The sequence below is a fragment of the Malaclemys terrapin genome, chromosome 8, assembly GCF_027887155.1.
Source record: "Malaclemys terrapin pileata isolate rMalTer1 chromosome 8, rMalTer1.hap1, whole genome shotgun sequence".
Taxonomy (NCBI): Eukaryota; Metazoa; Chordata; order Testudines; family Emydidae; genus Malaclemys; species Malaclemys terrapin.
Window position 1 is genome coordinate 90,822,997 of NC_071512.1, and position 14,513 is coordinate 90,837,509.

At 38.1% G+C, this 14,513-nt stretch overlaps 1 protein-coding gene across 2 annotated transcripts in view; it reads left to right on the forward strand.

Annotated features, from left to right (window-relative positions):
* The window catches only part of SERBP1 (SERPINE1 mRNA binding protein 1), a 29,714-nt gene extending 23,548 nt beyond the window's left edge, over positions 1-6,166 (forward strand). For both annotated transcript variants that reach the window (XM_054036590.1, XM_054036591.1), the window contains exons 8-10: positions 265-438; positions 1,832-1,870; positions 3,110-6,166. In XM_054036590.1, the coding sequence (XP_053892565.1) occupies positions 265-438; positions 1,832-1,870; positions 3,110-3,166 (270 nt within the window). In that variant the 3' untranslated portion in view covers positions 3,167-6,166. The remainder of the gene's footprint in view (positions 1-264; positions 439-1,831; positions 1,871-3,109) is intronic.
* The last annotated feature ends 8,347 nt before the right edge of the window (positions 6,167-14,513 follow it).

A 14,513-nucleotide genomic window follows, 5' to 3' on the forward strand; every position in this document is an offset into this window, starting at 1 on the left:
GGAATAGCCCAGTGTGTTCCATTTAAAGTTCTTTTGGTAAATGTTTCCTTTGCTGTATGCCAGCTTGTATGTCAGTGGAATTTCTGTATTATTCAAACAAAGTTGATCTATCTCTCATAAGGAGAAGAACCTGCTGGTTTCTTGATCTTAGACTCTGAACCTAGCATACTTATGTACTTGCTTAAAGCTAAGTGATTGTAAGAGCAGGGCCTTAAATCGGAATTTTTTTAAGTGGTGTGGTGGATGCTTTCGTTTTAATTTTAGGCTCATGCTGAAGACTCTGTAATGGATCATCACTTCCGTAAACCAGCAAATGATATTACGTCCCAGCTGGAGATCAATTTTGGAGACCTTGGTCGCCCCGGACGTGGTGGCAGAGGTGGTAGAGGTGGCCGGGGGCGTGGTGGAAGGCCCGGGCGTGGAAGCAGAACTGACAAGGTAAGTAATCTGCTTAGATCCACAAATTCTTTTCTTTTTAACAGTCTCTTTCCCAGCAAATTGGGTTAATAGCTGATAAAGCTTTTCCGGAAATCTCTGCCATTTTTAGATAAGCCATTATTTTTAACATGAGTAGTTAACCACTGCAGCAGTTTACCAAGGGGTGTGGTGAATTTTCCATCACTGACAATTTTTAAATCAAGATTGGGTGTTTTTCTAAAAGATATTTTCTAGGAATTATTTTTGGGAAGTTCTGTGGCCTGTGTTGTACGGGAGGCCAGACTAGATGATCAGTGGTCCATTCTGGCCTAGGAATCTGTGATATATGTGTATTCTTTTTATAGAGATCATTGTTTTAGTAGTCCATCCTTCCTCCTCCTGTTGGAGCGGAGAAAGAGCCTGTCACAGCTAGGAAACACATAATCAGCACTTTTGAGGTACTTAAACTGCACAATTAGCATGTATCCCTGTAAGTTTCAGGTAAACTAGTTTTCTACTAGAACTTAAGGATGCAACTTGGCAATGTTTTCATTATTGGCAAAATTGACTCTCAAAGGTTAGTATCTCTCTACAGGGATTCTTTCAAGTTTCATTATAGGTTACACGGTGCCTAGGAATGCTTTGTCATCTCTAATTGTCTATATTATCCCTGACACACAACTCACAGTTTATGGTTGCATTTTTTCCATTGACTGAGACATATTCCAGAAGATGTAAATTTTCCTCTAGAAAAGTATGCAAAGTTAGCAGACTGTAGAAACCAGGTCTTCATGTTTTCACTTAAAATACTTCTTAATTCCCTCTACCTTTTCTTGTCCTCGGTAGACTTCCGTCATTACTGCTTTAGTAGTTTCTATTTTCCTGGTTTCTGCAACATTTCTCTCTCACTAGAAAGCGAAAACACCTAGGGCTTGTCTGCATTAGAAGAACTGTACCAGTATAACCCTAAAGCAAATCATCCCTGCTATAGATACAATATGAGCAAGTTTAGTTGGTCATTTAACCAATTTAAGTGTATCTATGCTAGAGGTTTGCACCTTTAAATTTATTTAGTTGCAGCACTGGTGCAGTTTTTCAAATGTAGGCCAGCTTGTAGTCACTTCTTATTCAAAATACCTTGCTCACTTGCACCACTCACAGAAATCTGGGTTTTTTTTCTCTTCTGCATTAGCTCATCTTGGATGTTTAGATTTAGTAGTTGGGAAATGCTTCTACAAATGCTGTTGAATTGGGTTTTCTTTCCTTAGAATCACGCCCCAAATCCAGGTATTTCTTGTTCTAACTTGGTACTCCAGTATGACATCTAATTTCTTGGACTGTTTTTGTGATGGCATTCTTGAAGGCTTTCAGATCTTGCAGCTATTTTGTGTTGACTTTGTGTGTTTCCTTCCAGTTGGTGAAGGAGTTTGACGTGATCCACACACCCAATCAGGTTGGTGATTTACAATGATAGTGTTTTGTTTATTTTACCTTTGAATTAGGCTAGTCTATTGTGGAGACAATTGGTTTCTGCATGGATTGGCTTTTATGGCTTATCTTTTTAGTTTTGATGGAATGGAAAAACGGGGGGGCTAGAGACCTGGCATAGCAGATCCTTGCCCCACTGATGTCCATACTCCCAGCGATGGAGGGGTGTGTGTGTGTATGTGTACATATATAAAAAAATAGGGGACTGCTTTCTTGCCTCAGTCTTATATTTGGATTTTGGCATTTCTGCCCTTTCTGTTCGTTTGAAATTCCTTCTTGCTTGCAATTGCAGTTTGGATTTTTGGAACATTGGGTTGAGGTTGAAGCCTCTTCATTCCTAATGTAATCATTACATCTTTATTCAGGTGCAGCATAGCAACCTTCATAAAAGATGGTTGAAGATGTGCTTAAGGGACTCTTTAGTTCAGCTTTAGCTTGCCAATTGTTGCTTGGTGTATTTCACCTCTAGTATATGTTAGCACAGGTTTCCACTTGAACTCAGACTTGGGTTTAACAGAATTCTATTCCTGAAAAACTAGTCTTATTTAAATTCTGTGAATTCCCAGGAAACTTATTTTTCCCCAGTTCTATTGTATATCTCTGTGTTGGCATAAATAGTTACAGATTTCAAAGTGACAAAATATTTACATTTTCATCTATGAATAAAAACTATACAGTCAACAACACTGTTGTCACCCATCCCTTTATGTCATGACAAGACTTAGAATTTGTGTCACTATATGGCCACATCACAGGTTGTCACTTCGTTCATGTCTAAGGCTGTACTTCTAATAGAATGGGATCAGCCATATGTAAACACACACACACACTTCATAGTGCCATGTGTTTGTCAAAAGGTATAAGAGAGATGTACTATACCTATAGTGATGTCCAAAATGGATAACTGAATAGTGGATTAGCGGCAGTAAAATGTTAGTGTGAGAGATCTGACAGTACTTAGAATAATTCTCAGTGTGATTTATTGTGGAAAAAAATCATAGGAAATTTCAGTAATTTTATTCTGACTGTTTTATATACTACTTTGAAAACCCATTGTTTGGCATTTTAGCCATTTTCTTAACTTTAAGCTTCCAAATTGCTAGACACAAGTGTATCATTATGCATAACATTAAAAAAGACAAAGTGTAAAGATTAAAAACTTTGTGGTTCTCCAGTTAATTTCTGTAATATGTTTTTCTTTCAGTCAAGTGCTTCTGCTCCTGATGTAGATGACCCAGAGGCTTTCCCAGCTCTGTCCTAAACTGGATGTCATAAGCCACCTCTGCCCCCTCGCTGGGCCCTCCTCTACGAGGCTTGCATGCTTAAGGATCCTAAACAACTAAGAAATTTAAAAAATGAGACTGTCATTCATACCATTCACACCTAAAGACTGAATTTTATCTGTTTTGAAAATGAACTTCTCTCGCTACACAGAAGCAACAATATGGTAGTCAGTTTTGTATTTAGAAATGTAATGGTAGCAGGGATGTTTTCATAATTTTTTCAGAGATTATGCATTCTTCATGGATACTTTTTTGTATTGCTGCTTGAAAATATGCGTTTCCAAACTTGAAATATAGGTGTGAACAGTGTGTACCAGTTAAAGCTTTCACTTCATTTGTGTTTTTTAATTCGGGATTTTAGACGTTTTCTCCAAACTACGAACTGGTTTTTAAATATTGCACACTATTTCTGTTTCCTTTAATACCTACTTAGCCGATTTTTATCAACCCATGGTCAGTTGGGATACATAGAATTTAATTTGGCAAATTGTTAGTACCATGTGGAATACTATTCTGGAATACTTTAATTTAGTTTTTAATACTTAATTTCAGACTTGGAAAAACAGTCATTTTTCATCTATCTTTGGTAGTTTGTTGTGTATGCAGAATCTTTATACAAAGTTGATATCAAATACTTGAAAAATAGTCAAAGCACATTGGTTTTTGGTCAAGTACCTGCATATTGATCCAGCAGTGATGTGCAGATGATTGGTCTAAAAAGTTTTTAAAAATTATATTACACCTTTCACTCACCCTTTTACCTTTATTCCTTTCTCCTTTCAACAAAACTAGATACTTTTATTGGTAAACATTGTTTATCCTACTTAATATTATTCTTTGGGAAAGTATCTCTAGACTGGGGCAATTCTAATTCTTTCTGTTCTACAGGACTGGGAGGTGAGAAAGGGAGCATCATCTATTTCTAATACAGTCTATTTAAATTTCATTTGGACTATGGAATTTTGGCAGTGCAGTATGTTTATATAAATACATCACCATCTGATGTATTTACACACTGTTCCATTAGCTGCTATTCTTGTTCTGAAGAGGAAAACAAAGGACACCATCTAGGCCTGGGAGGAGAATATTTGACTCATTTAAGTCCGAACAAATCCCTTAAATAGGAGACATCTGTGGTCTGCATGGGATACAAACCAAAAAAACCTTACCTTTTGCTCTAAATTTTTGCTCCATTTCTTCACCCTTTGGTCTCTGATTACTCGCTGACAAATAAATGTTTTTCAGAGGGTGATTGTAAGAAGACCTGCTACGCCCTGTAGAAATTCCTTCTAGGTTAATTTAATCCCTGTGAACAGGAACATTACCACTTTCCAAATATGAAAGGACTTGAGAGAACGACTAATAAAAAAAGATTTCTTAGGTTTTTTCTTTTGTCTGCAGCATTTGTTAGGAGACTAGAAACAGGTTGCTCATTTTATTTAATGTTTTATTCTTAGAGCAGCTTTAAAATATTTGTAGTTTCTTAACCAGATAGATAGAAAACAAATGGTAATGCCCTATTTTTTTAAAATCTGTATAGGACAGGCAAAAAATATTGGAAACCTTTGGATATGAAACTTTTGTTGTTTAGCTGGCTTGCTTTATCTAAACTATTTTCTACCCAAAAAACCCAAATACACACTTGTGCTGATTTAAACAAATGTTAATACCATTGGATTAGACTCTTGTAGTGCACTCACTTATCAGTTTAAAATAGTTGGCTCTGTGAAGGAGTACATTTTTCCAAACAGTGGATAGTAACATTTTTTGTTCCTGGATCAGACACTAAACATGTTTTACACAGGTGCTTAGCATTGGGATATTCCAGTTCCTGGCACCAAGAGGTAAATCTTCATTAATTACTTGTGTTCCCTTTGCAATTGCACATTCCACACCATGGAATGTGTTGAAGGTTATAATGGCATCTGTCAATTAGGAATACAACTGATAATACAACTGTGCAAATAGCTTGATTTCCAGAATCACCTTAATTGAAAAGCTTTTGCTGTAATAGAATTCCTTCCACCCAAACTATGTATTTGTGCTCTCCACCATGAATCTTAACTCTTTATCCAGACTACTCCTGTGCCAGTCGAGCATTTTGAGCCTTGCTACCCCGACATTGTCACAGAAGTTGTCTGCCTCTTTGCATATCAGAGTATAGAGCAATACCTTGAATAACATGTCCGATATAATACACCTTTTAAAGACAGCCTGTACATAAAGTTGGTCCATCTGCTGTTCTGATAGATGTAAATTTGCCTCTTTTAGTCCATTTATGTCAAGAACTAAAACTGTGAAGTTATCTCTCTCTAATATTAGTGGGTGTTAACTGACATAAAGGTTTATTTTCATGCTCTTTTTAAACATGTCCTGAAAACAGACATAAGAATCCATTTAGGTTCAGGTGTCTCTTCTAGTTTCTGTCCCAAGTGTTCTAAATCTTATGGTGGAAGTGCCCTGGCATATCCGTTCGCTTTGGGTAAATGTCTCCCTCCATTGAGTAGTTCCAATATTTGCTATTGATGAGCTTCTCTTCAGTAACTTGTCCTCTTGCTTGCTCATCATGCTGCCATGCTATGACCAGAGCTTGTTCATATTTAAAAAAGCTGGGTCAGAACAGAAAAGTTCACTCAATGTTTATGGAGGGAAATGGACAGAATCACAATACAAATTGGCTTATGACTGTACTAATTCAAAGGATTGAGCATGAAAGTTCATCTTATAACCTGAATACCATTGATCCTGGTAGAAACTATTAAGATTGATAGATAAATACAAGTGTTGGCCTCATGGAAAAGGGCATAAACTATTTTAAGGAAAATTAAACAAGGATGATAAGCCTTTTTTTGTGGATATGGTGTCTGCACCTGTTACTTTCAAAGAGAAGAGATTACTGTCATTTGACCCAATACCTTTTGCCCAGTGACGTTGATTTGTATATCCATGTCCCTTAATAAATGCAGTACATATGCTTAGGACTGACCCTTCCAAGCATTTTCTAACCTATTTTATGATTGATTATAGGGATAGCTTCAGCCTCAGTATCCCTCCCACATCTACATTTATTTACGCTTGAAAAATGGCTAGTTGTAAAGTTAAAAGCTATCACTTTTGTGTGATGTGATCACACACAATGTAGTCTGCGTAATGCTCTACAAGAGCACTAATGGATGCACAGATTCCTGCTGATGTCTTATGATCCCGGTACACTGATCCGTACGCCAAGGCAGCTATGTTGGCTTCTGCAATAAAAACAGCAAAGTAACAGTCTTGCTAGTGAAATAAAGAAAAGTTGGGGAAAGAAATGTTTTATTCTCACAAGCATTTATACAGACTATGGAGTTTAAGTACTTTACCTCTGGGTCTGAATGTGGATTTTATGATTGATGCCAATCAATTTTTCAAGCTTGAAACGAGGCTTTTAAGCAAGTTTCACATTGAAACTGATTACTGGGTCAACAGACTTCATAGAGCTTAAATTCTATAATAGCAAAGACTCTATTAACTGCTTAATTACAGTTATTGATGCTGCACTTCTAGAATCAGCTAGCTGTACATGAAGTGGTGTGCAGCATTATGTGGATGAGTGCTGGGAGAACGTCAAATAAAATAGCTGTTTTTAGACTCCCATTCTCAAATGATTTATAATACAGGCATCTAATTTGGTTGTGGGAAGATGCCATAAGGTACTTACCCGTGGGTACTACTTTTTCTCTGACATGCCCTGCCAGAATCTTCTACCAAAGTTATTAACAGATGAAATATGCAGCTTTTGAAAAGGGAGAGAACTTCTTGGATGTCATAGCCAAATACGTTGTTTTCCCTGACTGTTAAGTCTAATGATAAACCATTGGACCCACAGGACTGAAGACCTTTGCATGTACTCCAGGTTGTGTTGCTGATAGTAGTTGTCGAGCAACAAGCTTCTGGGACCTGAAAATGAAGCAGATAGGGTAAAAAGCCGGTAGTATTTCCTTAGGGAGAAAAAATATTGTTCCTGTTTTGCAGACCACTTTCATTAGAATGACTAATAAGAAGTGGCCCTGTATAAAGCTAGGACAAAATTCAAATGTTGTATTGGCTGTCTGCAAGGCTGCCTGAAGCCCATATGGCATGATGATTTAAGTCTACTTTGTTCACAGGTGAACTTTCAGTTCCATTGTAAAGATTGCTGTTCCTTCAGAACAAATCTTTGTCATGGCTTAAAGCTATTTTCATTTTCCCTTCAGCAAGGTTTACATTTTATATAGAATAAGAATAAAGGAGCAGTGATTTCTGTTCTTGTCACTAGTGAAGTAGTTGCAGTGCGCACTGCTCTTATAAACAACTGGCCATCTGCTCAGAGTCCTGGGGACTATTAGAGTGCTTCCAGGGTAAGATGCATTGGCCCTCAGAAGAGGCTTGCAGAATACCACACACCTGCACTACTTGGTTTAGCCTAAAGACACAAAAAAGCGGCGATCGCACTTTGACTTGCTGTAGCCTCATAGGCCACACTTCCACATGAGAAGTCAGTGCTCTCTATCAACACTCCCACTTGCTGCTGGCTGGAAATTCAGTGGAACCTGCAGGTGTTCAGCATCTCTGACATGCATTTTAGACACCGAAGAATGAGAATTCTGGCTAAATTTGAGGCTTATAGTCTACTAGGGTTTCAGGCAGCAAGGTCATTATATGACCGCTTCTATTCAAAGATCAAAGTATTGTTTGCTGGCCGCTGTGCTTTTGAGCTGAAAAGAAACTATTTTAATGTGCTATGTGGCCTCATATGTACTTGTCTTTTAAATGTATTTAGCAGTGACTATAAATACTAAAGGTTTTTCATTTTTTTTTTCAGCTCTGCTGCAAAACAGTGCTGGACATATACCTGTTACGCATGTGTGAACAGTTTAAAATGAAATAAGGCCATTCTTTATTGGATATAATGACATAAAACTACTTCTGTTTCTGAGAATTTGTATGTGCACCAAATTGTGTAAACATTTGAAATAAGTTTGGCCGTTCGTGTTAGACAGGGCCACCATGCTGTTTAATAGTGCCAAGTGTGGGTGGCTTTACTCTTGCCAATGTTAGCACTCTCACTTTCATAAACACTGAATTTTCCCAGTGTTTAATGGTGGAGAGAGAATACAAGTGACATGGGATTGGTCATAGTCTGTTGCAGTTGAGTTAAGTTAACATGTGATCAGTATATTAAGCAGCCTTTAAGATGTGCACTTCAGAGAGTTCACATTGCCTGTTGTAATTTACTCTTTATACAGAACACTGAATAAAAATAAAGACTTGTCTGTTCTCGCTCTGATCACAAGGCAACAGTTGCCCGGTTTTTAAAGTCAAATTGATTAATTCCAGTATTTCATTTTGGATTTACAAGATAAAATGGCAATGAAAAACTTGCATTGCAATATAGAAGATTAACTTTCTACCCATAGATATTTAAGACCGTTAAGGAGAAAAGAGGCTGAATTGTCCATTGCTGGTGGTGATATAAGATAAACATGCAGTTCCTTTTTTTTTTTTTTTTTTAATTTCCCCTTCAAGGCCCTTCCTCCTAATATCACCACAAGTCGCCATCTTTTTGTTCTGTGTTTGTATATTAGAATGGGGTCTTGGTCTATGACCTGGTTTCCTAGGTGATGATACAAATCTGTTCCAGAGTTCAAATAGCTTTATGTTGTACTCAAGAGAAAATATGCTTCATCAGTAGCAGCACAAATGTGATGGTGATCTTCTCCCTTGTTGCAAATTTTTGTGAAACTTCACTGAGCAAGCAAGTTCTTTGGGAATGAAACGACCAATTTATTGCTGCATTCGTTTTCAATTGCTATGACTGTCTCCATCTTTAGCTATGGTTTGGCCATCCTAACTGCAACAATAAAATGAATATTGAAAGTGATCCTAGTGATCTTAAAACACTTGCTTATCATGACTCCCAGGATCAAATGGGGGGGGGGGGTGTGAGAGAGGGGGAGATCCAGGTTCCTCCCACTGATATCTGTGGGGATTAGAGGGAATATTCTGATCAGTGCTAATGGGTTTTGGGCATAAATACCTTGCATGTCAGTGGGAGTATACACTCCCAAACACAAGTGGTGGGCTAGTAGTAACTATGCAGATACATTGGCATAGGTGGGGTGGGGAAGCTTGCTTTCTGCCTTTCCTTCATCTGAATATTGTGGATAATTTCTGCCCCATGTTTTATGACAATTTGAAGTGTTTTGACAATAAGGGTAAGTAGCATCTGTCATCAAGGGAGCACAATACACTTTACAGTATAATAAAAAGCCTTAAAAGAGTAGAAATAACATTCCAATTGTACCATGCAGAAATGCTAAGGGGCTTAGCCAGAGTGACACAGTGAGTTGGGGTTAGAACTTGTCTCCTAACTCCTGGTACTGGGCTTTATATTAAGTTACAGTCATAACAAATAGAAACTTTGTGAAGCCCTTGACACAGAGAATGTCAAGTTGTGTAGTTCCTCTGCTAAGGCTTGTGATTGCCTGATTTTTTTGTATTGGAGTGGCGGTGATGGAGCCCTTGCAAAGCTTTGTGAAGATTTCCCCAGCAATAAAGCACATCACTTTAATTTCCAAATTAAAAAGCAGATGAAGATTTGTTTAGATCTGCCCTGTGTCCATTTTTTCATTGCAGAGCAGTCTAAACTATGCATAGGAAAGACGTTTAACCCTTGTATGATTTGAGTGGCTTTGAACTTTTTGCTAATGGCCATTATCTGTTAAGTGATATAAAATGAGGCTCCTTTTTGTGTGTGTACTCCGCACTATTCCAATGTGCCTTTTTGTGGTACAGTTATTTTGCTGAAACATTTCTGGAGCTTCTAATTGTGTATAATCCATTTTCCTGTTCCCAGATTTCCTTCCAGCTCTGAAAAATTGCCTCTCCAAATGACGTAGAACCCTACCTCTTAAAGGCCAGCAGACTCCAGATCTCCCGAACGTTAGTTCAAGCCCGAATTAGGTGCAGAAAGGAGACAATGAGGACAAGGTTACTTATTTTTGCTTCAGTGGCAATTGGCAGATGTTCAAAAATAGACTTTAGAGCTGCTAGACAAGCTTTGTGGTTTATTGGATTGAGTTGTCATTCATTGATCAGATATTAAAACCTTAGGTCAAATGTCTTTAAAAGTGGTTGTAAACTTTTCTACCTTATAAAGGACCTTTCATCATTGGGGGAAGAATAAATTACCAATTCTAATTTTGAAGTTCAGTGACTTACTGCAGAGTAGCGGAAATGTGTAGCACTGAAATAGTAATGTTTGAGAAAAGACTGGTTACTTGTACAATTTAGAGATGGGAAAACATCAGCTGGAATTTTTCAGGCCACCCACTGCAAAGGTAGGTTATAGATAGGACAAAATATTAAATGGATACTATGCCTGATGTTAACCAAAAGGCCAAGGAGGAGCAATTGTTGAGGTAGTCAGGTTGGTCACATGAAGTCTTGTCTACACAAGGGAATTACTGATTTAGTTAAATTGGGGCAACTCCCTTGTGTAGACACTCTTACTTCAGTTAGAGTACAGACCTTAGGCCTAACGCTGTAGCTTCTATTATTATTATGCCATTCATCTGGAACAATATGTACTATAGCAGTTTGTGTACATTTTTGTCAGTTTTATTTCTCCCTCAGGCTTACTTGTTATAGACTTGTTGATTTACACCAAAGCACTTTTTTAAATATATCAGTTTTGCTATCCAAATTTAGAACTAGGTGTTCTAAAAAAAGACTAATAAATATGATGGAAATAGACTTTATTCAAGAATGTAGAGTTGTATCTATGACAACCGGCTAGATTTATTTTATTTGTATGTAACCTATTTTCATGAGCCAAAGTCATATTCGTGTTCATTAAGATGCCATGATTGGTTGTATGAAGGTAACATATGCACATTTCTAATCGTATGACAGAGAAGGAATTTGATGCAAGACTCTTAACTGAGTCTTCTTCTCAGCCCAGGAATAAAGAGGAACAAGATGACAATTTTTCAGAAGGGATTGTAGTTTAAAGCAAAATTTATTTGAAACCCTGCGGGAACCATTTCAGAGGTGATCATCATTTGGCTATTTTAATTCTAAGATTAAAATTTGCTTTAAAATGTTTTAGAATAAATATTTGTACAAAACTGAACTCAGCCTTTTTGATAATTTGGACATGGAAAACAAAATAGTGTCTGAAACTAGGCCCTATATATAATATAAATAAATCATGTATGGATGCACACACACCTCAGGATATAATAAGTATATAGGTATAGACAGACAATGTCCTGCTTGAATACAATAAATGACTTAAAAGAAATCTTGCAGGCATTGGAGCCTAATTCTGCTGCTAATCTGTACAGCAACCAGAAGGGTGCTCCACCTAAGAAGTGGCTGCAGGCTCAGTACCATGGACCTTAGTTTGAACTTCACTTCTCTTTTCAAATTTTAAAAAAAAGCTAAATAACTTACATATTGAAAATTAGCTATTTCACATGCACAGCCACTAATTTCATAAAATGAATTCCTATGAACAAGCAATATAAAAATATTAGACTGATGTATAAGACCATAAGATAGTATTTTGTTGTTTTGTTTTGATGCTTGACTACAGACCAAGTGTAATGACTATAGGGAAATGTGTGTGATTGTGTTTCATGCAAAATCCACAGGAATGTCATGACAGATCTTTTGATGTTGAAAACAGATGTGATAGGGTCCATAATGACAAGTTTCTATGTTGACAGAGGCAATAGTTGGAATAAAAAGTCTTTTGAAAATCTGCAGACAAATAAAGGGCTTCCTCCCTGACCTGCAAGAGTTACTTGAGTTTAGGTCCTTCACTTCTGAGTACGGACGCTATGTTGGTCTCAGTGGAAAAAGCTATGGTCCAAATGCAGCAGTCTTTTGCAATAATGGTGCATTTCTACTACCTGGGGGAGGGGAGAATTCTCCTTCATCATTGCTTTGGGAGTATAGATAGATCTCTTCAAATTCACTGAGGATTGTTTCATCAGTAAATTAGAAAATAGCATTTCAACAGAGACAGTTTGGGATAGTATTGAAATAGTTGCAATGCAACAAGCTAAAATCTTAATTTATTTGTTGAAGCATTTGCTTTACCTGCCTTGAAAGGGGAACTGCTGTTATAAATGGTGAGTAAAGAAGGTCAAAGGAATGCATTAAAGGTAAGTCAAAGATCTGAACTACTTCAGATCTGTTTGAAATGTCAACATTTTTAAAAAAAACGAAAACAAAAAACCTCATATTAAAAACTCAATCTTTGGCTGTAGCCCAGAACGTGTGATCAGTCATACGGTAGCTAACAAGTCAGTATCGAATGGAAAAGAAGATGATGTGAACAAAGCAACGTAGTTTTCAAACTTCCAAGATTTTTAAGTGAATAAAATCATAGAATGTATATAAAATATTTTAAAATCTGTATCTAGACTATTTTAATAAACAGTCAAACATTTTGCTGTTGGCAGACTCTTGTTGCCTGTTTCTTCATTCCTGGAAACTATTCCTCCTACCTGCCATTGGTTCACCCAAAAAGGCAATCTGACTTTTGCTTAGTGATTCATATAATCTGCTGCAAAAATGGAGTAGGAAGCCCTTTCTCCAGTTACCCATGTACACATCTGTAACACTGTGGGCAAAGCACCACTATAGTTAAAGTTGAGACTAGCGTACTGCTTAACCGGGGCAAAAGAAAGTCAGCGAAGTGCTAAAATCGTACCTAATTCGATTGCCTTGAAGTGAACTGTGCTTCAGCAAGGCTCAGGGTGTGGTGTAAAGCTGGAGTTTGAGCGTGGCGTTTGTGTCCCTTAAAAATATAAAGACCATGTGACTTAATTTTACAGTGGTTTTTTTGCTTATACTTGGGACTCAAAATGGTGATTCCGATTCACCCGTGGCCCTGAGGATGTCACATTGGCCACAGCTGTGTGCTGATTGGGCTGTGGGTAGAGAACCACTGGCTTAGAGACGGGGGGGGCAGTTGAGAAATGGATTTCTTTGTATCTCTGTCCATGTACAGGTGCAAGTAGACAAGTGCCCAGAGCCATCTAGAAGCCAGGGCTGGTAGTTTCTGAGCAGATCAGTGTTTTCCCATGGGCTGTAGAGTAAGTTTCCATGGTAGATGGAGTCATAATTGGAGAACTGAGCCAATCAGCACTCAGGGAAAGAAGCTATAAAATAGGAGTTTGAGACCACCCAGTGGGCTCCCTGTATGATCCTGATGAGATGATACAAAATGGTGTCTCCTGGAGTCAGAGGCCAGGTCCCAATGCCTGTGATGACTTTGCCTGGGTCTTGCACCCAGTAGTACTTCGCCTGGGGTCCTCCATAGGATCAAGCCCTTAATACCGTACATGACCTATTTGTGCCATATTTATGAAGCTTGATCTCAAAAAAGTTTAGAATCGGGGGGAAATATCCTCCTTGATATAGCAAAACAGCCTTTAACTCAAAGTTTTAGGTAGAGGGTCCACCATGGATTCAGCATAGTTATTTAAAATGTTTTAAGAGATTATCATAAGTTTAGGCTTTACCATAATTAGCATTCAATTCAGATTTCATTTTAAATAGGTTTATTTTTTAATCTAAAATTTAAATAATCCATTTTAAAAAAAAAATCAATTTTTTTTTAAACATCACCCTGGTCAGGATGGTTCCTCCTTCTCTCCTTATGGTTCTGCTCCATCAGAGAAGTAGCCCCTTTGGTGGTGATCCCTTATGCAAATAAGTGACAGTCCTCAAAATGGAGAAGAGTGCTAAGGGGCAGGGAGGGAGCTGTCCCACCAGGGACACTTCTGGAGCTGTAGGAGCAGGGATGAGTCAGAACCTAGAGCCCCTTCCCCTGACACTCCCTCTGTCACATTCTGGGGTGCAATCCAGGCCAGTGAGGGGTTGTCACCACCTCCCTGTAGGCCTGGTTGCCTCAAAATGTCTTGCCGCTGCCACACCCAACCTGGGCCACTACCAGCATGTAGGTCACACCTTGAGTATCTGGGCATGGCTGTAGCTGGTCCAACAGCTCTGACCCCAGCAACCTGTCAGCAACACTCCAGTCACACTCTGGCTTCCACCAGACTTGGTTACAACCTGCAGGTGACCCCAATGCACTCCCAGTCCTGGATTTCCCCAAAAATGTGTTCTGCAATGTCCAGCCCTCTCCTGGACAGCAGACATTATGGTTTATTGCTCTTGTAAAGAGTCAATATTCAACAATTTGTTAATTTAACTGAAGTTACCAAACAGCACTGGATTGGTTTGGATTAAAAATAAAACTATTTTATTAGCAAAAGATAAGATTGTAAG